The following is a 24,705-nucleotide window of genomic DNA, read 5'->3' on the forward strand; positions in this document are numbered from 1 at the left end:
GGTTAAGCATCCAACTTCAGTGCAGGGCCTGATCTCATGGTTCATGAGTTCGAGCCCCACATCGGGCTTCAGATCCCCTCCCCCGCTCTCTCTCAAAAACGAACAACAACAACAACAAAAAAGCAATTAAGTGCATTTAAATATGTAAAGCCTGCACATGGTTACTTTATTATTAAAACAAAAATCTGATTTCTCCTGCTTTTTCTCACTTTCATCTCATAAACCTTACAGACCTACTGACAGCTCAGTTATGAGGGGGTGGGTCTAGGTAGATCAGCGGGCCCACCCCTCAATCATACAGTCAAGGCAAAAGGAGTTGCTTGAAACCAAGAATTATTTTAGGAAAATAGAGAAAGACCTTTCAATTGCTTTTAGATCCCAGATCCATTTAATAAAGCAGCATGATATTGTAATGTAAAGCATGGGCTTGAACATGAGCTCTGGAGTTCCATAAAACCTATGCTCAAATCTTCCCTCCCCCAGTTTCTGGATGTTTGACTCAGTGCCTCAGTTTGCTCATCTGCAGAACAGGGTGCTTAGGAAGAATCCATGAGATAAGGCCTGTCAAAGGCTTAGCAAAGAACCTGGCTGGTATTAAGCATGCAATAAATGACAGCTATTATTATTATGCATTTCAGATGTGTATGTTCTTAACGCTGTGCTTACAGCCAGCCCCTTAAGGACAAAGGCAAAATTACAGGTGCACACCATGCATCTACCTGGTGCACACTGTGTGATAATAACACCCTTTCTCAGCGACTCCCCTTCCATCTCACACACACTCTTAGTTAGGCTCACGGTGATGCCATGAATCAGGAAAGAAACAGTCACCGAATAGCTCGAACTTCTGCCTGTCTACTGCTGGATTTCTCCCTGTCGGCATACAAACATGTGTGTCCTGCGACTCTACCCTGCTGTGTCTTTGAAAGGTGAACACTGGTCTTGAGATTTTGGAAGTTTTTTTTTTTCTATTACATCATTATCTCAACGTTTAAAAACTACTTTTATTTCTTTAGAAAAAAATGTATTTTCATTAAGCTGAGGGAGATTCAAGCAGTCTCATGGGCTTTTAAAAATAGTTTTGTACAAACCACTCATTGTTTTGAAGTTAATGATACATTTCAACCTGATAAAATAGTTCTAAGTCCTGTGAGGGAAGTGGTGTAGGTGTTTCTCAGAATTCGTAAAATAACCTGATAATCTAATATGTAAATATAACTGCTGGGTTATAATTATACATATGATTGCTGGATTATAGTGGCGCCCCTGATCGGGACATCGTTGTTAAAAAAAAACTAGTTTTCTCCTCAGAAAATCTGTAGTGGTTTGAAGACGCGTTGCCGAAAGGGCACAGCCTGGAGGTGTATCCTTAACTAGGTAAAGACACCCAACTTCTGCATTTAGTAAAACCTTCTGCAATAGTAAAACCTACTTGGCATCCAGGAAACCAAAGTAAATAGTGATTTCTAAAGGACCTCGGAATCTTTTGTAATGTTATGTATCCACAGGTTCCAAGCACTGGGAAGAGAAAAGGCAGATCTTATCTTCTTTATCTTCTGACCCCCCCCCCCCACTGCAGCCAGACAGAAGAGGGTGTGCAGGCTCGTGTGTGTGTGTGTGTGTGTGTGTGTGTGTGTGTGTGTGTGTGTGAGGCGGGGGGGGGTGCGGGGGGAGCGCGGAGAGGGTGAGAGATGATGGGAGAAAGAGAGGGCACAGAAGACACAGCCCTGGGGCATGGTTGGAGAGGATAAATCAGAGAGTTATGATTTCTGCCCAAAGAAAAGAGAGCAGAACATTTAAGGGGGAAGGGAACAAAGGACACCAAAACGCCAAATCCAGATGAGATAGAAAATATGTAAGGGGTCAAGCAGAACGGAGCAAACGCTGATTTTTCTCACATCACCAAACCCCTGACCGCTCCGGTTAAAAGCAAGGCAGAGACGTGCAAGGATAACGTGTACTTTTCATCTGCCGAGTGGAGGCCATCGTCACTGCTACAGTCCCAGCTTGTTTGCTAGACCTCTGACTTTGCCGCCGGACAGCTGAACTTTTAGAGAAGCCATCTGCCAGGTAGAGGACAGGATGGAAGGGCGGGTCGGGGAGCTGTGCTGGGTTCCCGGCACTGCTGCTCCCTACACACCCACAGCGGGTTCCTTCCTGATCATCACCAGCCGTCTCTCATCTCCTCCTTGCAGCCAACTTCCAGTTGGCTGCCTGCCAAATAAGGAATTTCATAAAGACGGATGTTTGTTCTGCGTTCGCGGTTCAAAACAAAAGGGTACGAGGCACTGTAAAAAAAGTTTCCCCACAACTTTAAAAACCGTCCGAGTTTGAGAAGCGGCAAGAAAAATGAGGCTTGCAATTTGCATAGGTTATTTATTCTTAAGTAGCAGGTGGTGGTTCCTTTATGGCATCGCACCAACGGTAATTCCACACGGCAACCTTCACACCAGTTTTTAGTACCCTCTGCAGGAGCCCGCGCCCGTGTGCCCACATCTGCTCAAATCCCGCGCCCTCCTGCACCTAATGGTTTTTTGGATCTCTCCTCCCCTGTGCTATTAGCTGTTGAGAGGAGGGGCTACTTAGTAATCCTACACCTGTTCAAGTCCACGCCTATCAACTTGCTAAGCTTCCCAAACAAGTGCCGGTAACGCATGAGAACATCTGAATCTGGGGCTGAGGCGGCCGCGGCTGCTGCCGGGTTGGGCTTTTCAGATTTTTGTGAAAGAGTCTCGAATGTATCTCGTACCATGGCAGTTGATGACAGCAATTTATATTCCAGAACGAAGAACAAACTGAATTCGTCTCAAAATGATTATAAATCATCAAGACGGAGTAGCCTGCCACCTGAACTACTGATAGGAAATGACATTCGAGGGAGACTTCAAAGAAACTTGAAAAATTTGGAGCCCGTTCACCTGAGGCGCCCAAAAAAGAGACCGTCCATATTTCCAGGTAGGAATCGTTTACGTTTATACTGGCCAGTTGGAGGAAAAAAAAAAAAAAGGGGACTGTATTTCATTTGTTACAATCAGATGCGTTACATTTAAAATGAACTTGGGACATGTGAGAGCTGACAGTGGCCAAATAAATATTTCTAACTGTAAAAAATAAAATAATTCTTCGATGTGAAAGCACCCCCATCTTCTTCCTTTTACTTTCTTTGTTTCTTGTAACATCTTTAAGGATCTGTAAATAGGCAGCTATTGTATTACTTGTCACAAACAGCCAGATCATGGAACTGCTTTCCTTGCAATCTGGAAGAATTCCATGCTGCATTTCATTCTCTGGCGTATTCTCTTTATTTTGCAAGATTATTGGATTGTTGAGTGAAGCCGATGTTTGTGTGCACCAGAAATTAACACCATTAAATACTCGAAGGCATGCTTCAAATTCCTGTCTTGCATCAGAGCCTAAAACCATTTGTAGTAAAGGGCTCAATTAAACAATGTGGATGGTGAACTGGATTGTAGCACAGAAGACTCATGGGTTTCAATCTTGATAAAGAGACTCTGATGTCTGCTTCAGATTTCCATGCCTGGATATTACAGATGTGTAGATCATATAAAATGCCTGTGACAGTGAACCCTAACTGAGGCATCACTGGAGAGTGATTACTGGAGTGTATGAATTATGTAGTCAACTTGATTTCAGTGCTGTTTGCGTTGGAATTTCCTGGAGAAACTACAAGTAGCCTTTTTGTTGTGATTGATTTGTTGGAGTCTGTACGGGGGATTGATTAGACCCAACTGCCAAGGATTAACTCTGTGATGATAGAAAACACACAAAGAAACAAACAATTCAAGCAAGTTTTACCTGTAAAGATGGAATTGACTTCCCTAACCGCTGAGTCATTACCCTGCTTTCGGAAATAGCTAGGAGATGATTTAGAAAGTTGAGGACTCAAGGCCACAAGCTGAAAATTACATTTCTTAAGGGAGCTGTGGTTTTCATTCATTTCTTCTTGGTTCAGTGATGTTGCTCTGATGTCAAACTCTGCTGCAGAAAAAAGCAGAGCCCAGGGGGTGCCTGGGTGGCTCAGTCAGTTAAGTGTCCAACTTCAGCTCAAGTCATGATCTCACAGCTCGTGAGTTCGAGCCCCGCGTCGGGCTCTGTGCTGACAGGCTCTGTGCTCACATTAAAATTAAAAAAAAAAAAGAAAGAAAGAAAGAAAGAAAGAAAGAAAGAAAGAAAAAAGCAGAGCCCAGACTAGACTGGGCCAGAGGTGTGAGTGGGTGAGTGTGCTGTGACGTGAAGGAAGGGACAACATGAAAAATGCTACAAGGAAGATCACTGACGTGTCCGACGTGTCTAGAAAAACAGCCACTTTCTGCTCATCCTCTTTGGTCTGAAAGCACCAAGGAGCCAAGGCCGGTCTGGTTGTCCAGAAGCGGTGTGCCAGGGAGCACTTTGTGTTCCGTTGGTTTGCTAGGACTTCTTCACAGATGTCCTCCCAGACCTTTTCTTCACCTTCTGCTTTTTCCTCCCTTCCTTTATTCTTTGGTGTAACATTGCCCGGATCCATTTATGTTATGATGCCTCCTGCCTTCCTCTACTGGCACAGCCCCATACTTCATGAAGCCTTCTCCTTCTTTCCAAACAGCCAGACCCCAGGGCACTTCGCCTCCTTCCACTGTCGTTCCCATTTGTCTTCCCTTTCTATAAAGTCATCTCGCTCTGGGCTGTCAGCTGCAGCCGCAAAACTGTGGGAAGACCTCTTCGTCTGGACCTCACACAGGTTATCCTTTCTAAGATCTTGAATCGTCATGATTAATACAACAGAGTGGGGTTGTGAAAAGGGCTCTGCGCTTAGGGGAGCTAAGCTCTAGTCTAGACTGTGCCCCTCAATGGCTGTGTGTTTTCTGGTCCACTCCACTGACCCTGTGGCCTTCAAGTGCATTATTTGTTTCTGCTCCCCTTCCCCTCCTTGGGGGCAGTGACAACAGATAGGCTCTTTTCACCCTTCCAATGTTTCACTCGGGTCTTTAGTTGACAGGCTAGAGAGTTACCTGGCCAAAGTTTGGGCAATACCGACTACTTGATTTCTAAATTCCTCTTTAATTAAACCGTGACTCCACTCTCATGCAAGTTGTACTAACTTCTTTTTGCAGTGGATAACTGCAAATCCCACCAAAGCTCCTAAGCATCACCTGAAAATGGAAATGTACATGGACTGTGATAACTGTTCCCATTTTATACTGCTGTGTAGCTGCACACAATGAGCGCATATGATGTATGTGGGACCTGAGAGTCAGAGAAACTAAGATGCATCTCGGAATTAATAACTGGCAAAACTAGGGCTCAGACCTGGGTATTTTGACTCCAGTGTTGAAGCTGTCTCCACTCTATTACACTGCACTCCATTGTCAACTGTTGCTGTCTTTTTTCGGATGAGATTCAAGACTCGAAGAGATATCAGCGCTGCCCGGTGCATTCACTCTGACATATATACCATCCATGTCAGGTCTCGTGTTCAGTCCCATGCTGGACGGTTGACTGATTGGTTGATCAACCATTCATTCATTCATTCATGAAATATTTGTTTCATCCTTGCACTGTGTTAGGAATAGACCTTCAAGATTCTAACTGCATATTACCCTTCTCTTCTGTTGCCCACGTCTCCTCTAAGGGCCATCTCATGCTCCAGAGAGCCATCCACCCAAGATGCAAGTCTGTTTGTTTCATTCCCTTGCTTAAAATTCTCCAGTGGTTACCACTGCTCTTAGGATAAAGTCCGAACTCCTTAATGTGAAGTATAAGAGACCTAATAATCTGATCACGGCTTCCCTCCCCAGCCCCTCTCAGCACACCTTCCCCTGGCATTCCAACCAACTCAGCCAACTTCCCACCTCCATGGCCCCTCATGTTTCCTATTCTAGGGAACCCTACCTGCATAGTCTCACCTAATTCCCACCCTGGCTTTAGGTGTCAGCTTGACATCCCTTCTTCTAGGAAGTTTTCCTGACCCCCACATCTGGGTTGGATATATTCTCTGTCCTTCTCCTCCTCATAACACCTGGACTTTTCCCTATCACAGCACTTATCACACCGTATTGTAATTGTCTGTTTACTTGTCAGTATCTCCTACTAGCCAGTGAGCCATGGCTCATATCAGTCTCTTCACCATTGTATCCCCAGTACCTATCTCAATGCCTGGCACATAGTATGTGCTCAATAAATATTTATTCAGTTGATTCAAAATGCACTGAACTGTATTAACTCTTGGCGTACCTTGTTTCCTCTGTCTTCTTCCAGACTCTCTGCTTGTGATTCTCCCTTACCTCCCAACACACGTGTGTGCGCGCACACACACACACACACACACAGACACACACACGCACTCCTGCGTCCCTGTTATGCCCTTTGTTTCATTCCCCACCTGGGCTTTAAGGCCCAGTTAAAATCTTCTGTCTTCTTCAGCCACCTGCTCTTCTTCCTCTGACCTCTTTGAGTTCTCCTTTATGCTTACCACTTCCTTGGCCTCAGTACTACGTAAAGCTGTAAGAAAAAGAGTGCTTCCTGGCATTGTGTGCCATTGTCTTAGTCGTAAATGGGCTCAGTGGTCACTTTGTTACTTTGTGGCAACTGTTAAGTTTTTGTTTATATAGAAATTCTTTGAAAATAGGGACTGTATCTTATATGCCTTTGCATGGCCCAGTTGTCCAGGAGAGGGAATTGCACATAGTAAGTGTTCAGCCAACATCTGGTGGTTCAGTAACTCATTTTCTGTGCAGCCGTGTCCGTTCTGTGGAGTCTGAGTCTAGCTCCAGCAAAGAACTAGTTGGCCTATAGAGACTGTAACAGGGGAAGGTCTTTTTACTGCCTTTCATCATTTTAAGAACTCCTGGGAGGGGAAAAAACGCAGGTATCCCTTGTCTCGGTGTGTAATTCATTCATTGAAACCTGTGTTAGGATTCTGCTGTCTACCAAGAACTATCCTAGACTTTGGGGAGATCGCAGATAGTCTGTTTCTGGTCTAAGCGAATAGGAAAGAATTTTCCTAGCTGGGTGCCTTGCGTATTGTACAACTCAGTAAATGCCTCCCGAATAAAGGAACTGAGAGCACTGAATCTTTAAAAGGAAAACCAATGCATTTTAAGATCATGTGTGCACATTAAATACTAACCAGTTTTCTTCCCTTAAAGAAGACTCAAGGGGCGCCTAGGTGGCTCGCTCGTCGGTTAAGCGTCCGACTCTCGATTGTGGCTCAGGTCATGATCTCACAGTTCGTGAGTTCGAGCCCCGCATCAGCAGTGCAGAGCCCACGTGGGCTTCTCTCTCCCTCTCTCTCTCTCTCCCCCTCTCCTGCTCCTGCGTGTGCACGTGCTCTTTCAAAATAAATACATAAACAAAACAAAACACAACAGAAAGAAGCCTCAACAACCGAAGCTCGAGCTGAAGTTCTGGCATCTCGCCGGGGCTCACCAGGCGCAGTGTCGCGCGTGTGTCTCTAGCAAGCACCAGCCTGGCCTCCCCGTCCTCCTGAAAGAGCTCGGCAGCTCGCTAGTGGTAGGCTCGGCTCAGTGAAAGAAAGGGAGGGGAGAGAAGTTGTCCCCACCGACACCGTCCCCGTAAGCGTGTCAGATTAAAATGAGCGGCCCGTCCTGTACCTGGAAGCCAGCGGGGCTCAGGTGCCCGGTTGAACAGGTTGTTCATTTAGCGCTCGGAGGCAGACAGGGTGGTCTGTATAACCAGCCAGTTCTGAAAATGCCTTCGCCACGTCGACAGTCAGCTGTTGGGAAAAGCAAAGCACTCCTCCGCTCGGAGGAAGCAGGCGGTTCCACAATGCTTCCTTGTCGCTTAGTCAGAGGGCAGCGCGACGGGGACTGCTCGGGGCCGGGAGGAGGAGGGAACGCGGAGCAGCCCCCAGAAGGCAGCTGGACCAGCATTTGGCCCGTCCGGATTCTCATTTCTGGCTCACCTCCTTTCCAAAGGCATGTTTGTTTTCAAGTCCACAGTCTAAAAAAAAGTTATTTAAAATCATGTTATTTTTATAATCGAATGGACTTGGAACATTTCTAAAGTCAGACTGCTTTTTTTTTTTTCTTTTGCTTGCTGTATGGAGGTTTCTGCTGGGAACTCAAGGGAGTCATTTGCACGAGGGCACCTAGATGTGCTCCGGCTTCCCTTGAGGGTGGCCAGAAGGAGACTTTGAGGATGGGCAGTTTGCTTCAGGTGCCCTACTTATCACAGGCACAGTGAAAGACACTGTAATTAAGCATGCCTCCTCAAGCACTGTGTTCTCTGCTAGAGTTGTACCCTTCCAGAACCTGCTGACTAGCACATCTGGTGACATTTCAGCAGGCCTTCAAGAGAGGGAGAACTTCGGGCCTCCTTAAAGATGTGCTATTAAAAGATTGTGTCCTGGGGTGCCTGGGTGGCTCCGTTGGGTAAGCGTCTGACTTCAGCTCAGGTCGTGGTCTCAAGGTTGGTGAGTTCAAGCCCCACATCGGGCTCCATGCGGAGAGCACGAAGCCTCCTTGGGATTCTCTCTCTCTCTCTCTCTCTCTCTCTGCCCCTCCCCTACCTGTTGTGCGATCTCTCTCTCTCTCTCTTTCTCCCTCAAAATAAATGAATAAACTTAAAACGAAAGACTGCGTCCTGGGATCATGTTCTGTTGTCACAGGTTGAGAGTAGGCTCAGTGGCTCTACTCGGTAATGACAGGAACCGTACTTCACGCACCCCGGTATTCCCCACAACACCCACTCGCAGGCTTTGCCTATGTGTGCAAGAGGTGGTGAAACAGTCCAGCAGGGTGGAAGATGTGCGAGAATACACGTGTCACGACCACTCTGTGGGCCGCACCCCTGCCCATCTGGTCCTGTGACTTCCTCCGGCTGCTTCCACAGCAGGCCATGTCCAGGGGCCAAAGCAGAGGGAGCCTCAAAGGTAACACTTTGAACTTCTGTTTTAGCCAAAGCATTTCACAGAGTAAATACCTGCCTCACAGCTGAGTTCAAGTGCTGATCCTCCCTCTCACTAAATGATTAAAGTCACTTCGTCTCTCAGAACTTATTTCCTTCTCTGGAAACACCAGTCTCACGGGTGGTGGTAAGCTCGAACGGGGTAACGCATGGCTATAAGATGATACACAACTGTGATCGCCACAGTGCTCTTACTCTTTGGTGCCAGGAAAGGTTTTGTTTTTCATAATTAGTGCTTTTCCTATTCATGGGTGGAGAGTGGGTATGATTGTAACACTTCACAAACTTCATGGTTGGGAAGTTCTCCAGAGTGTGTTTAGTGTTTTTTTGTTTTGTTATGTTTTTTTTTTTAAATATTTATTTGTTTTTGAGAGAGAGAGAGAGAGAGCAGGGGAGGGGCAGAGAGAGAGAGAGACAGAATCTGTAGCAGGCTCCCAGCTCTGAGCTGTCAGCGCAGAGCCCGACGCGGGGCTCGAACTCACAAACTGCGAGATCATGACCCGAGCCGAAGTCGGACACTTAACCCACTGAGCCACCCAGGCGTCCCTCCAAAATGTTTAATCAAGACCTTTGCTAATGTAAATCTGATATAAGACGACACTAGTAAAAGATCCATTAATTTTAATTTTCTCATAAAAAGAGGAGGACATAGAAACTCTTCTTTGTGATACATTACCCACATATTTTCTTACCATGAATCACTGAACTTGAGAGTATGGTCATGTAAAGCCTCTGAAAATTGTTTAATATTACAAACATCAATGTCTGTGTTTTATAAACTTGTAGCCTTTCCATGTTTAATATTTTTACCTAATTTTGCCCTATTTAAGGCCCTGCTTTTGGAAACTCAGTCCTTATGCTATTTTTTTTTTTAAGCTAAAACTCAGAATAGGAAGATAATTGGTTTGCACTTGTGATGTTAAAAAATGACTTCTATGGAGGATTGTAAATGAATTCACCACTGGAAATGGATCTTTTTAAATATTGGTATTTAGACTTCAAAATCTCTTGAAGGTCAGCACTTAACATTTTGGCTTAGACTATTTAACAATATTTATGGCATTTCTTTAAAAAAAATTTTTTTTTCAACGTTTATTTATTTTTGGGAGAGAGAGAGACAGAGCATGAACGGGGGAGGGGCAGAGAGAGAGGGAGACACAGAATCGGAAACAAGCTCCAGGCTCTGAGCCATCAGCCCAGAGCCCGACGCAGGGCTCAAACTCACAGACCGCGAGATGGTGACCTGGCTGAAGTCGGACGCTTAACCGACTGCGCCACCCAGGCGCCCCTGCATTTCTTATTAAACACTACTAGTGCGGCAGAAACAGGTAGCCCTTACTTAAATAATCAGATTTATTTATTGGACAAGTTTATTAAAGGGGATGAAGTTTCTGTTCCTTTTTTGCTTTGTTTTCTAAAAAGAAAATGGCAACAAACCTTTAATAAGATTATTAGTGGTAAACCAGTTACTATAAGGAGCACAAAAATGCTGATACTGTAATATTTATATGCATGATTTAAAAGCAAGGGGAAATATGTTTTACTTTTATGCAAAGGACCGAGTGTACCCAGCATAAGCGGAAGGCATTAGATTTATAGCTCCACTTCAGGCATTGGTCCCTGTCATAAAAAAGAAAAAAAAATTAAAAATACAGGTTTCTGAATTCAGGACTTACTGTATAAGTATGTTGAAACACTTAAACACTTCTGCTGTAAAAGCAGTTCCTCTCCATTTGTTGATTTACAGCAAATGTGCAACTTTACAGATTTGAGTTTCCATACACTTTTCCCCCCTATTGTCAATAATGCTCTAAATACGTATTCACATCGAGACTAATGAAAATATTACTTATTTTTACATCTGTATAATTTGATGCTTACTCAGTATACTTCAATGGTGATTTGTAAACAGTTTTATTACTTTTTAAAAGGGTTTTTGTGTTTTTAAAAATTTTTTTAATGTTTATTTGTTTTTGAGAGAGAGAGACGGAATGTGAGCAGGGAAGGGGCAGAGAGAGGGAGACACAGAATCCGAAGCAGGCTCCAGGCTCTGAGCAAGCGGTCAGTACAGAGCCTGACCTGGGACTGGAACTCACCAGCCGAGAGATCATGACCTGAGCCGAAGTCAGACGCTTAACCGACTGAGCCACCCAGGCGCCCCGTTTTTGAGCATTTTTAACTGTTTGCATAAATAATGTATTTTCAACAACTGTTTAGGATGGGAATGGCCCACCAGGTACTCAGTTACATGGGAAACCACCATCCCGCCCACATTCTTTCCCTCCAAATATTTTGGGACTACCAAATATGTTTGCCCTCAAATTTCAATTAGGATACCTCTGGTCTTTCTTTACAATCTAGAAAAATACAGATTTGGGAGTAGGGGGTTACAAAATGAGATGAGGGGTGCCTGGGTGGCTCAATCAATTAAGTGTCTGACTGCGGCTCAGGTCATGATCTCATGGTTCACGAGTTCGAGCCCCGCATCAGGCTCTGTGCTGACGGCTCAGAGCCTGGAGCCTCCTTTGGATTCTGTGTCTCCCTCTCTCTCTCTGCCCCTCCCCTGCTCACACTCTGTCTCTCTCTTTCTCAAAAAAATAAATAAACATTTAAAAATTAAAAAAACAAAAACAAAAACGAGATGAAACAGGTGGTTAGTTTCAGGTGATGTGCATGTGCAAACTCTCATCAGAAGGCAGTTAGGGTATTTTTCAGTCACAATTTGAAAACCTTTCCCTCCCATGTGGGTCATGAGTTAACTTTTTTGTGCCGAGCAGCTGACTGTCAGATGTACTTCTGAATATCCTGGAAACATCAGAAGTACGTCCAGATGTACCTCTGAGCATCCCAACATCCAGAGCCCAAAAACAGAGGAGGCACAAGGAGGATGGTCATTAGATCAGATTCACCCTTGGTGCTGCCTCTGCTCTCAAATACCATACGTCTCTCCCCCCACCCCCCGCCGCCTCCACTGACCCTGACACTTAGGAAAGACTAAAGTCATCTTAGTGGATAATCAATGCTAGATGGCATTGTAGAGTAATTAGGGGCAAGAAAGACACAACTGAAAGAAACATTCTTTGGTCGTAAGTATTGAAGTAGGTGCCCAATGGTAGCCGGAAGATACCCTCGAGAAAGACTACCACATCTATTCAACAAAAATCTAAACTCTCTTGCTAAATGAATGTCTCTTAGGTGCAAAACACTGCAAGGAGTGGATGGTGGTTAAGGAACGGATACACAGTAATTTGTTGGCATATCTAATTTTTTACTAGGAAAGCAGGGGGCATTAATTTGAGCACTCACGCTTCTCTGGCAACCGATATTTAAGCCTCTGTGTTGCACCAGCTAATGGCCATCGTGACACTGTCATCTGGCACAGAAGCCCTAATTGGCGATGAAGCATCGCCCTCCAGGAAAGTCCCAGGGGATCTTGCTTCTCCTCCTCCTTCTCCTCACCCTCCTCCTTCTCACCCTCCTCCTCCTCCTCTTCTTCCTCCTCCCCCTCCTGCTCTGGGTTTCTCTGCCAGGGCTTTGTTCCTTTTTGTAATTTGTGCCTCTTTTCTGAGCCCTATAAAAAAAAAAAAAAACCAGCTAGGTAGAAAAGAGTCATAAGTTGAAGGTCCCTCCCTGAGGCCCAACTCAGCAAGGGTTTTCCAGTCCTTTGAGATATTTGAACTCCTGCATAACTAAGGGAATATTAACTTATCAATTTAGGGCAGAGTGCGGAGGCCCAGACTACCCATCCGCAGGTCCTAACCCCTGCTCAGAACCACAGGGTTAAACACTAGGACTCTCCCTGCCACCTCTTGATCATTTTTTTTAAATGGTAACAATGTGTTATGGACTGAATGTCTGTGCCCTGCACCCCCAAATTCATATGTCGAAGCCACAATCCCCAGTTGATGGTATTTGGAGATGAGACTCTGGGAGGCAGTGAGGCCATGAGAGTGGAGTCGTTATGAAAGCACTTAGTGTCCTTTTAAGAAGAGACGCAAGAGAGATGATCTCTCTGTCTCTCTCTGCCATGTGAGGACACAGTGAGAAAGCAGCCATCGCAAACCAGGAAGAAGGCCCTCACCAGACATCAAATTAGTCAGCACCTTGACCTTAGCCTTCCAAGTCTCCAGAACTGTGAGAAACGAATATTTGTTGTATAAACTACCCCATCTACAGTAATTTGTTACAGCAGCCTAAACTGACTAAGCCTCAGGGCTGGTTGCAGGCAGCCAGCTGGATGAATGAGAAACCTTTAAGCCCTTAAAAATAAAAGCTTATAAACAATGCAAGTTATATTATAAAATATACAGAAATGTCCAATGAATAAAATTCAGTGAACGTTCTCCATGAGACTTAATGCTGCACAGAAATTGCATTAATCAAAAACAGGATAAAATGTAAGTACTGTACTTATTTTCTTTGGTTTTCGAATCATAGAAATATTGCCAAATGTAATTACTTGTGATAAAGATGTCACAAACTACTACATAGTTATTTCAATAGAAGGAAATGCGTTTTTTGGAAAGTGATAAACGTCCCAAAGTTATGGCCCTGCACTTTGTCTTAATTTCTGCTAAAATAGGGTTTTGTTGTTTCCGATATGCCCATGCTGCTCAGTCAACAAAGAGTTGGTGACTAAAATCTGTATGCTTAACCGAGCTTGACTAATATTTGTAATGATAGAAGCCATTTTATTGGCAGTAAATCGGCTTCTGATTCCTACAGCAAACACTCCCACACACACAAACGTGGATGGGCAGGAAGAAAAAGGAAGTGATGCAGAATGATATTCTCCATAGACAACCTAAAATGAAAACACAAAATCTGCATCGAGGGGGTGATGATAGCAGGTGAGGGCGATGCGAAAGAAATGCATCAGGAAGTTGTCTAACATGCCCAGCAGAGAGCACTTAAACAGAAAAAAAGTGAAAAGAAATTAATGTGACATCCCCATATACAGTCACCTCCCACAGCAAGGACTGTGCGAGGTGGTTTTTATTTTGAAGATTTCACGGCTACGGACAGGGCAAGACCACTCACAGGTACGAAACTGGCTTTGGTGTTGTGTTTGGGAAGTGGATGGAAGTTTTCTGTTTCATCCTTTCTCCTAAAGGACAAGGAAGGATTATAACCCGACCAGTGCCTCTGAGGGATTTACAAGACAGTGGACCAGAGGGGAGAGGGGGTGGAGCAGGAAGAGAGAGAGAGAGAAGCCCCGAAGAGTTGATTGGATTCTCGGATTTTCACACTCCTCCCTGAAAGGCACCCTCGCTCAGTCTCTACATTATAACTTAAAACAACAAAAAAATCAAAACAAAACCCCACAATATCTGGATCTAGCTTACTTATATTTGGGCAGCAGGGGTAGAAATTACTATAGGAAATTTTGATGTTCAGACAGAAGTCTGGCCTTGCACGTTGTGTTCATTACATTTGAAAGTGCAGCGTGTACCTCAACAACAACATCAACAGCAAAAGAAAATACAGTGGGTAGGAGCGTGTAGAAAAATCTACTCTAAAACCCACCACCTTCTTTTAGAAGCTAGAGTAGAGGGGTATAGTGTTTGTTTTGCTTCTTTAGATAAGTGTGGACGTTGAAGGCTATGAGACACTGTAAAATAGCTTACTATGTAAATGTTGTACACAAAGTACAGATTAATCAGCCCACGGGAATTCTGCCCATGCCCTAAAATGTCTGTAAGCCCCTAATTTCTTATAGTCAACAGTTATGATCTTAAGGGACTGCATTGCTGTATGCTCTCATTGCTGAATGAGGGGCGTACAACATCTTTTTAAGTGTGGCATAATAAACTATTGCATTTTTTAGGAATTAAAATAAAAGTTTTAATTTGAAAGGCAGTGCATCTCAAAGTGGCAACGCTTCTCCGAACAACTTCTAAGAATTATGATCAGGTGAGAGGAACGTCTCGCTTTCAAAACTGTTCATTTCGTTACTGGGAAAACGAGAAGTGCACCCATCTTTAAGTCACATGAGTTCAGCAAGCCTGCATCTTGCCTACTCCGGACATCAATGAGCTGTCTCAGTTTGTCATCATTGTCGTTTTAACCAGTGATAGGGCATCTGAAACCTCTGTGGCATTTCCTCAAAAGTTTAACTCCCTCCTAGTTATCCTACAGCTGTGCCTTTGGTCCCGGAGATTTACTATTTTTTCAGAGCTCAGACTAAAAAGGACCTTGGCGGTTGTGCCGTTGAAGAATCTAGACAAGAAAATAGCTCACTTGGTAGTCAGCACAGTAAAGAATCAGAGAATCATCAAATTTTGGACCTGAAAAAAGACTTGGAATCTAATTCAATGCACTCATTTTACAGATGAAATGACAGACCTACACGGACAGTTTGCACTGAGGGCCTCCTGCTTCCCAGTCTAATCTTCATGACATCACCACAGAAACCTACATTAAGAACCTCTGCAGTCAGTTTTTACAGAGAGAGAGAGGAGAAAATGACACTCACAGCTTTCCTTTCCACAGGGTCCCAGAGGCAAGCAAGCCACACACCAACCTGCTTTATTCAACCTCCACATGTCCGCCATGTTGTACACTGTGGTGGGGTGGGGGTGGCAGGTCAGGTTGGAAGTTTTAAAAAGTACATGTCTGGGGCGCCTGGGTGGCTCAGTCAGTTGAGCGTCCGACTTCGGCTCAGGTCATGATCTCACAGCTCGTGGGTTTGAGCCGCGCATCGGGCTCTGTGCTGATGGCTCAGAGCCTGGAGCCTGCTTCGGATTCTGTGTCTCCCTCTCTCTCTGCCCCTCCCCTGCTCATGCTCTGTCTCTCTCTCTCTCTCTCTCTCTCTCAAAAATAAATAAACATTAAAAAAAATTAAAAAGAAAAAAGTACATGTCAGTCACAGTTGGTGAGACCCAACTGGGTTGGGGGTTGAGTCTTGTCTAATGCATAGCATCAAGATCTCAGTAGGTTTTATTTTTTAATAAATATTTTTTAATAAAATTTTTAAATAAATTTTTAAATAAGTAACATCTTTCAGATATTAAAAAATTCTCTTTTTTTTACAAACACAATCAAGTGAGAGAGAGGAAAAAACTTAAGTTTAAGGTAACTTTAGTTCAAGGAAACATGATTCTCCTCAGGAGGAAACCTGGATCCTATACAAATATTTCCTTTTCGGGGAGAGGGTCAAGGAATATATGTTCCTTTTGAAAGGGAAAGGTCTATTGAAGTTTCATTGCCTTCACGGACTGAGATTTGTCACTATTTCCTTATTACGGTGAGGAAGCTGAGGTATACGGAATTTAGTTACTCATTCAGCACAAATGACTTTGATTTAATTTTAGACGCCCCTGTTCTTTAAAAGCCCTTTCAGCCATCCTGTCACATGAGATGTTTTTCAAACAGTATTCTTCAACCTGTAGTCCTCTTGCTGGCTCCTTTCTCCCTTCTCTTCTCCCCTCCGTCCTTTCAAATTCCCTTCCACAATGTCCCCGGAATTTCGTCCTCTTCTCTGTCTGTTGTATAGAGCAATTCTGATCTTTCCAGCTCCTAAACTTTCCAGGTTCTAAACTCTTCTTCAGGCCTGTTATTGCATAGCCAAAACCAATCAAGGTGCTCATCCAAATCAAAGGACCTTCTGAGACTACTTCCTTTAAGCCCGTGGTCCGCACAAGAGTACATGAGAACCATCTGCAAATCGTTTAAAATTAAATTCAGATGCTGGTTCAACAGTTTGGGATTGGCCTAGAAACACTTATATTGAGTCATGATTTGATTCTGATAGATCTCCAGCTCATTCTTTGGGAAACCCTGTGGCACAATGAGATTTCTCCTCTACTGGAGGCAGTTGGAGTCGAGATAGCAGGGCTTTTTCTCCTTTACGTATAGAGAGGGTGTCTTATTCTCAAAAAACGCCTGCAGAGACCCCCACTATGACTGGAGTTAAACATCTCCCCATTGTTTGATTGCTCAGCCCACCCTATGGTAAAGCCAGAGATCACTCTCATTAGAAGCTCTGTCAAACTCGGGTAGACTCATTAGCAGGGGATAAGACTCGTGTTTCCTGTCTTAAGAGGATTTCTCTTGTCTGAAATGTTTGTGTTCACTTGAACAGGCTCAGTGACCCATGTAGCTAAGTCACATAGAGGACAAAGCTTGCTCTCGGACAGCCCAGAGGACTTTGCTTACCATCCATCTTCCAATGGTGTTTGACAGAAGACAGTCAGTCTTAAAGGATCAGGAAGGAGGACCATTTGGGGTTAGGACAGTTCCACATTCTATAATTTTAACACCCAGAGTAGTTTGTGATTTAGGTGGCATTAGTGAAGAAGGGTAGCTTTGTTTCAACTCCATTTACAATATAGCTGTCTCTTTCAAAAGATCACTTAAATACAAGAATCAGAAACCGATCAGAGGGTCATTATAAAGTATTTAAATTATCCATGCTATGAATTAATAAATTATATGAGGCATTTTAAGTAGTCTGTTTTACAAAAATGTGCACACTCCTCAGAAAGATATCAACCCTATTGTGTTAAGAAATACATATATCTATATTATTCTTTCTAATAAGTTTACTATCTTTTTTTATGCTTCTGTCATCTTTTTACCTTTGTTCTTAGCTCTTTGAATAGAAGAGCTAAATTGTGTATTTTTTTTTCTGTTGTTGTTGTTGTCGTTGCCCCGAAACATTTTACCCAATGATTTCAGCCCATAGTAGGTGTTCAGCAAAATGCTTATGTCCCACCCAGGGCTATGCATACTCTCCCCTCTTCCACAAGCAGTGTGTGAATCTAGGTAAGGGATTTAACCACCCTGTGTTTCTGTGAATATTCCCTGTAAAGTAAGATAAAGACAGTAGCCACTGCCAAGAATCTCTACTCTTTGAGGACCCCTCTGGAATCTGGAACTGCATCTCTGAAGTAGTTCTCTCATCCACTGGTAGATTTCTACAAAACAATGAATTCTGCATTTTATTTTTGATAGGGCATCTCTCATGGGCCCTTTGCGTTCAGAATCAAGCCTGTACTCTCGAGGACGTGTTGAGGGCCCAGCGGCCCTCCTAGCTTGGCTCCTGCTCAGATGAAAGCCTTCATCCCTGCCCCGGCCCCTTCCACATGCTGCTGTAGGCCCACCGACCACTGGCTGCTCTCTGGCCCTGCTGGCCTTTCACTGGCACAGGTCTGGGGTCTCCACACAGCCTTCCTCCATCTGCCCGCCGTGCTTTTCCCTGTCATGTTCTATTTCAAGGCTGAGCTCTCAGGTCACTTTATCATTCAAACTGTCCCTTACAGTCCCACTCCCAGATAATTTAGTTGAGTCCCACCTTTTGTTCCCTGGGACTTTGCACATGGTGCTATGATAGTATTTAATTCTGTACGTGTCCGTTGTTATCACCACCCTCTCTGCCCAGGCTCCAAGCCTTTTGAAGGTAGAAACTGTAACCTGCGAATGAATGAACGAGTGAATGCTTTGCCTGTCTTAACTGCCTGGTTTGTCTCAGCCATCAGTAACAAGCACAGAGCTAAATTATTTCCTAAGAGGCAGTAGTCTTTCTTTGCATTCATTCCCTGGTGAAAGTGGTTTCCTCTACTCTCTCCTGTCTCCAAATCTCTTATCACCTGGATTCCTGTTATTTTCCTTTTACTTTAATATATCCCAGTTCCACAAGATCTCTTTGCTTATATTACTAGCTACTTTAAATCCTTCATGGATTTAATTAAGTGATAAGTATAATACAATATCCTTTGAGCATTATCCGAGGTAAATAACATTTTTCCTTCACGGGCAGCCTCCTTTTTTTAAATTTTTTTTTAAGAGAGAGAGAGAGAGCGCAAGAGGGAGAGGGGCAGAGAGAGAGGGGGAGACAAAGAATCAGAAGCAGACTCCAGGCTCTGAGCTGTCAGCACAGAGCCCGACATGGGGCTTGACCTCACAGACAGCGAGATCATGACCTGAGCCGATGTCGGACGCTTAACTGACTGAGCCACCCAGGCGCCCCGTGGCAGCCTCCTTTTTTTTTTTTTTTTCCCCAATTTGTCTTTCCCACTTACTGTATCCTGGGTGAAGCTGATGTCAGCTCTCCCCCCTGTCCATCCAGTTGCCTAATGGTTTGGAATCCTTATTCTTTCATAATTTGTTTTGCTTCAGCATACATAATTGACTACAATTACTTGACTGTTTCATTTTGGCTAATGTAGATTTGCAGACTCAGAGCTTTGCCATGCACCTCACTTTTGCTGGTGTCATTATGCATGCTGCAGTTGCAGGGACCGTGGTGGCATTTTGTGCAAACAGTATGGACGGGTTAACTAGAAAGAATGAAAAGAGACCCAACCCAAAGTGATCATCAGAGGATAAAAGTGAATATCCTAAAATCCTTAGCGCAGTAACAAGTGTATTCAGCTTTTGCATTAAATAATTGGGCATAGAGTCTCATTCCTAAGGAAGCTTGCTGAATTGATGGTCCCTTGATGTAGGGAACGGGTTGTTTACCTGATGAAGCAACATACAAATATCTCAGGAAGAACCAGCTTTACAATTGAAAGCAAACTCCTTAGGGCAAAGACTTTATATGTTTGGCACAATTACACTTATTGTTCAGCAGTGCTGGATAAATATTTAATAGCTGTTCCTCCACACCTATTCCTGGCAGGTCCAGCCTTCCTGACCTGTCATGTCCATAATCAAATATGTATTTCCACATTCATCATTTGAGGTGTGGTGCCACTTTTAGGCTGGTTTCTCTGGGATGTTGCCATCTTCTCTAGGGTTGGGGTGTGCTCTCGGTGCCTGGGACATAGATAATTAGCCATGAATATCAAACAGTACTCTCTTTTTTCCCCCTTGCTTTTAAAACTGTCTTTATTTTTAGAGCTAGATGACTTACAGAGTGAGCTGTATTTTCTCCTGAAGGCAAAGCAGTCACTTTTTTCTGAGTTTGTGCTAAGACCCTGGCTTCATCATCTGGGCTCTGTGACTAACTGTAACTCCAACTTGACTTTGGGCAGCTCGCTTTGCCTCTCAGGAGGACAGCTTGCTCATCTGAAAGAGATTCTCTTGGGCTGTTCAAAAATGTTCTTTCTGGCCCCCAAGTTCTAGTGTATTGCCTATTTCCAGATGTAATATTTGTGCTTGTTTACTCAGAAGAAATAAGTTAGTTCATTTGTGAGTCTACCTCCCTAGAGAATTCAAAAAATGTTCTATTACTTAAATACTGGATCTGTTACCTGATTTTCTTTTCTTTAAGAGGAATTTACCCGATATTAATTACATAGAAGCGGGGGATCATTGTGGTGGCAACAGATGTGAATTTCAAAACACATACATATAGAATAACCTGGCTGTTGAATTACATGGATTTTAAAAGAACGACAACATTTAAAGTGACCAGAAAGAACAAAATCTACTGGTTCTGGATGACAGAGGTCTGCTAATTGTGTGGTTGTGTGAACTCCGTCTCTTGGTTTCTTTATCAGTAAACTGGGAATCTTATCTTTCTGTTTACCAAAGAAGGAGAAAGAAGGCAAAGATTTCAAGGTCCATTGCAGTTACAGGAGTTTCCACTGGAAACTTCCCGTATAAAAAGGTACTGTTCAGGCTGGTGCTTCCAGTTTTCTGACCGCGGGAGAGCCTTCATCTTTGCCCGCTCGAACTTTCTGTTTCAGCTGCTCTCTTGATGTTTGCCCCCCACTTCCTTATGTCTGGAGCCACCATCTTTGCTCATGCAAAATGTTATTCGTAGTTGTTGCAGCAACCCTGATCAGCCCTCAGAACGATTTAATCTGTTGTTTGCTTCCATTAACCACTTCTTCCAAAGGCCCGAGTTGATCTGCCAAAAGGGTAGTCGTTAAGGCTCCATCTAAATGCTGTGCAAACCCACTTAGTTTTTCTCACCTTGTCTTCCTCTCCTATCTGGGAGTTCCCAATCTGCAGAAGTTTTGTTTGTGCATGCTCAGGTTTCCATGGGCGACTCAGGTAAACTGGAAAATTCGGTGGCCCAGGTCAAGATCAGGATCATTTCTACCTGTAATCACTTTTACTTTTCTGAAGTTCAAACAAATGGTTCAGGGAAGTGAACCCCAGTTAGCAGGAGCACAGAGAGCTCTGGTTCAACTGAATCTTCACAATTAGATAAACCCCAACACCTAACAATAACTTTTGTGCTTCCCACTGCAATGATTTATACCAATTTTAGTCTCATATTTAAATTACTAATATTACATGTTATCACATGAATACACCCAGCATTGACACTGTTTTTAAGTGCAGTATATCGTATTTATCTTTCTGAATGCCTTCAAAAATGCATACTTCCTCCATGGAGTCCCCAAATACTAATTTGGAGCTTTCCATCATTGAATAGGATCACCTTGCCTAATTCAATTTTCATTTCTATATTACAAGTAGATCTTGTAATATTTATTGTAATATTGTACAAGTAGATCTTGTACAAGTACAAGTAGATCTTGTAATATTTATTGTATAGATCTTTCATTTCTATATTACAAGTAGATCTTGTAATATTTATTGTTATGATTATTTTTCCACATTGATTCTTTCCCCTATCCCCCCCCTCCCATGGCTGTTATTCATAGAAAAATCACACACGGAATCATTCATTCATTCATTCACTCGCTCATTCGTTGTATAAATACTATTTGAGTACCTACTACCAATCAGGAAGTAGACTATTACTTTTTCATAAGTATTAGTCTTCTACTATTATTATAGAGCTATCTATTCTTCCCTTCAGTTCTATCAATATTTGCTTCATATCTTTAGGAGCTCTGATGTTTCGTACATATATTATTATTCTATCTTCTTGCTGAACTAAGGTTTTTATATATGTCCTTCTTTGTCTATTGTAGCAGTTTTTGACTTCAAATTATTTTGTCAACTATTAGTATGCCACCCCTACTCTCTTTTAGTTACTATTTGAATTGACTATCTTTTTCCATCTTTTCACTTTCAATCTATTTGTGTTCTTAGATCCTCAATTCCAAAGTCTCTTGTAGACAGCACAGAGTTGGATCCTGTTTTTTTTAAAAAATGTTTATTTATTTATTTTGAGGGAGAAAGAGAGCGAAAGAGAGCAGGGGAGGGGCAGAGAGAGAGAGAGAGAGAGAGAGAATCCCAAGCAGGTTCTACACTGTCAGCACAGAGCCCAACATGGGGCTCCATCCCATAAACCATGAGACCATGATATGAGCCCAAATCAAGAGTGGGGCGCTTAACCAACTGAGCCACCCAGACACCCCAGATCCTGGTTTTTTATTTTTTTAATCCATTATGTCAGTCTACATCTTTTGTTTGAAAAGTTCAATCCATTTATTGCAATTACTGGTAGGGGAGGGCTTACTATTGCCTGTTATTTTGTTATTATTTTTTTTTTTTCTGTAAGTCTTATGGCTTTTTGTCCTCATTTCCTTTGGTGATGTTCAGTTGATATTTTTGCAGTGGCCTGTTTTGATTTCCTCCTCATTTCCTCTCATATATATTTTATAGATATTTTCTTTGTGGTTTCCATGGGGATTATCTAAACTATCCTCAAGTCATAGCAATCTATTTGAAACTGGTAACAACTTCATTTGCAGACAAAAACTGTACTTATTTACATCTCTGCCTGCCCCTCAGCTTACATTACTGATGCCACAGATTATATCTTTATTTTTTTTGTACCCATTAACATAGATTTATGATTACTTAAAAAAATTTTTTTAATGTGTATTTATTATTGAGAGACAGAGAGAGACAGAGTGTGAGCAGGGGAGGGGCAGAGAGAGAGGGAGACACAGAATCTGAAGCAGGTTCCAGGCTCTGAGCTGCCAGTACAGAGCCTGACGTGGGGCTCGAACTCACAAACTGCGAGATCATGACCTGAGCTGAAGACGGACGCTTCACTGACTGAGCCACCCCCGCGCCCCTGATTACTTTTTTACTCATTAGTCTTTAACTCCATAAAAGAAAAAAACAGCGGAGTTACAAACCAAAATTACAATAATTCACATTTTTGTATTTGTCCATATATAGATTTTTGCCAGACGACTTGTATATTCATGTTGTTTCAGGTTGCTGTCGAGTGTCCTTTTATTTCAACTTGAAAGACTCCCATTAGCATTTCTTGTAGGCCAGGTCTACTGTTAACTCCTTCAACTTGTATTTATCTGGGGCTATCTTCATTTCTCTCTCATTTTCAAAGAGCAGTTTTGTCAGATATAGTATTCTCAGTTGACAGTTTTTCCTTCTAGTACTTGAACTCTATCATCCTACTGCTTTCTAACCTGCAACATTTCTGTTGAGAAACCCACCAAGAATCTTATTGAAGATCCCTAGCCATGACGAGTCACTTTTCTCTGGCTGCTTTTAAGATTCTCTCTTTGTGCTTGACTTTCTACAGTGTGATTATCACGTGTCTCAGGGTGGGTCTGTTTGTGTTTATTCTACTTAGAGTTTGTTAAGATTCTTGTATCTGTGGCTCTCCTCAAAGTTGGGACAGTTTTACTGTTTTTCCTACAAATAAATTCCCTGCCCTTTTCTCCCTCTCTTCTCCTTGTGGGACTCTCACGATGCATATATTGATGTGTTTGGTGTTATCTCAAAAGTCCTTTTAATTTTCTTCAGTCTTGTTTCTTTTTCTTCCTCAGACTCAACAATTTCAAATGACTCATCTTAAAGTTTTCTGATTCTCATTTTCTGCCTACTTAAATCTGTTCTTGAACCCCTCTAGTGAATTTTTCAATTCATTTCTTGTTTTATTCATCTTTATAATTTTAATTTGCTTCTTTCTTTTATGTTTGTTTATTTTTGAGAGAGAGGGAGAGAGCAAGCATGCTCAAACAGGGGAGGGGCAGAGAGAGAGGGAGACACAGAACCGAAGCAGGCTCCAGGCTCCGAGCTGTCAGCACAGAGCCCAACGTGGGACTGGAACCCACAAACTGAGATCATGACCTGAACTGAAGTCGGATGCTCAACCGACTGAGCCACCCAGGTGCCCCTAGTTTGGTTCTTTTTAATAACTTTGGTCTCTTTGTTGATGGCCTCATTTTATCCCTGAATTGTTTTCCTGAATTTGTTTAGTTGTCTGTGTTCTCCTTTATCTTATTGAGAATACTTAAAAAAAAAAAATGTTTTAAAGTCTTTGTTAGGCTCAAGGCCTGTGTTTCTTTAGGGTTAGTTTCTGGAGATTTATTTTGTTCCTTTGAATGGGCCGTGTTTACCTCTTTCTTTGTGTGTCTTGTGATCTTTTGTTGAAAATGAGGCATTTGAAAAACTTTTTTCTCAGCCAGTCTTAGTAAACTGGCTCTGTGCAGAGGAAGATCACTGATTAGCCTGCCACGAAGATTCAAGGCCCTCTTGGCCTTTTTCCGGAATATATGTTTTCCCTGGGCCTGTGCATATGCTTTTTCTTCTCCAACTCCCTTGTATACCCAGCTGCTTTTAAATCTCTTCACTTTCCCTCGAGTTTCACCCCTGCTCATTCTCAGGATTTCACATATCCTCCTGTACTCCTCTACCTGAAATCTCTTGCCCAGGTGTCCAGGGATCTGCCGTCCCTTGAAGCCCTTACAGGCCACTGCATCACCCCTGCCTCGGCAGCTTCCAGCCTGATGTCCAAAACATGCTGCCATTCCCATCAGTGTTCTGAGCAGGCCAGCAGGAAACCAGTCCCTCCGACAAGCCAGAATGTTGCAAGCAAATTCCACTCTTTCCTCCTGTCCTGGGCAAAGGACCAGGAATTGGGTGGCATCCTCCTGACCACATCATGCTGCACTGGGGAGAGGGTAAGGGCAGGCAAAAATGCCACGAAAT

At 43.1% G+C, this 24,705-nt stretch overlaps 1 protein-coding gene across 6 annotated transcripts in view; it reads left to right on the forward strand.

The window, feature by feature from the left end:
* FRY (FRY microtubule binding protein) overlaps positions 1-24,705 on the forward strand; it is a 445,796-nt gene that overhangs the window by 99,730 nt on the left and 321,361 nt on the right. For 5 of the 6 annotated variants that reach the window (XM_043576388.1, XM_043576406.1, XM_043576425.1 and 2 more), the window contains exon 1: positions 2,640-2,955. In XM_043576388.1, the coding sequence (XP_043432323.1) occupies positions 2,655-2,955 (301 nt within the window). In that variant the 5' untranslated portion in view covers positions 2,640-2,654. Of the gene's footprint in view, positions 1-2,639; positions 2,956-24,705 lie in introns of those variants that run through there. The other variant, XM_043576463.1, reaches the window with a different exon arrangement.

The sequence above is a fragment of the Prionailurus bengalensis genome, chromosome A1 (genome assembly GCF_016509475.1).
Source record: "Prionailurus bengalensis isolate Pbe53 chromosome A1, Fcat_Pben_1.1_paternal_pri, whole genome shotgun sequence".
Classification (NCBI taxonomy): Eukaryota; Metazoa; Chordata; class Mammalia; order Carnivora; family Felidae; genus Prionailurus; species Prionailurus bengalensis.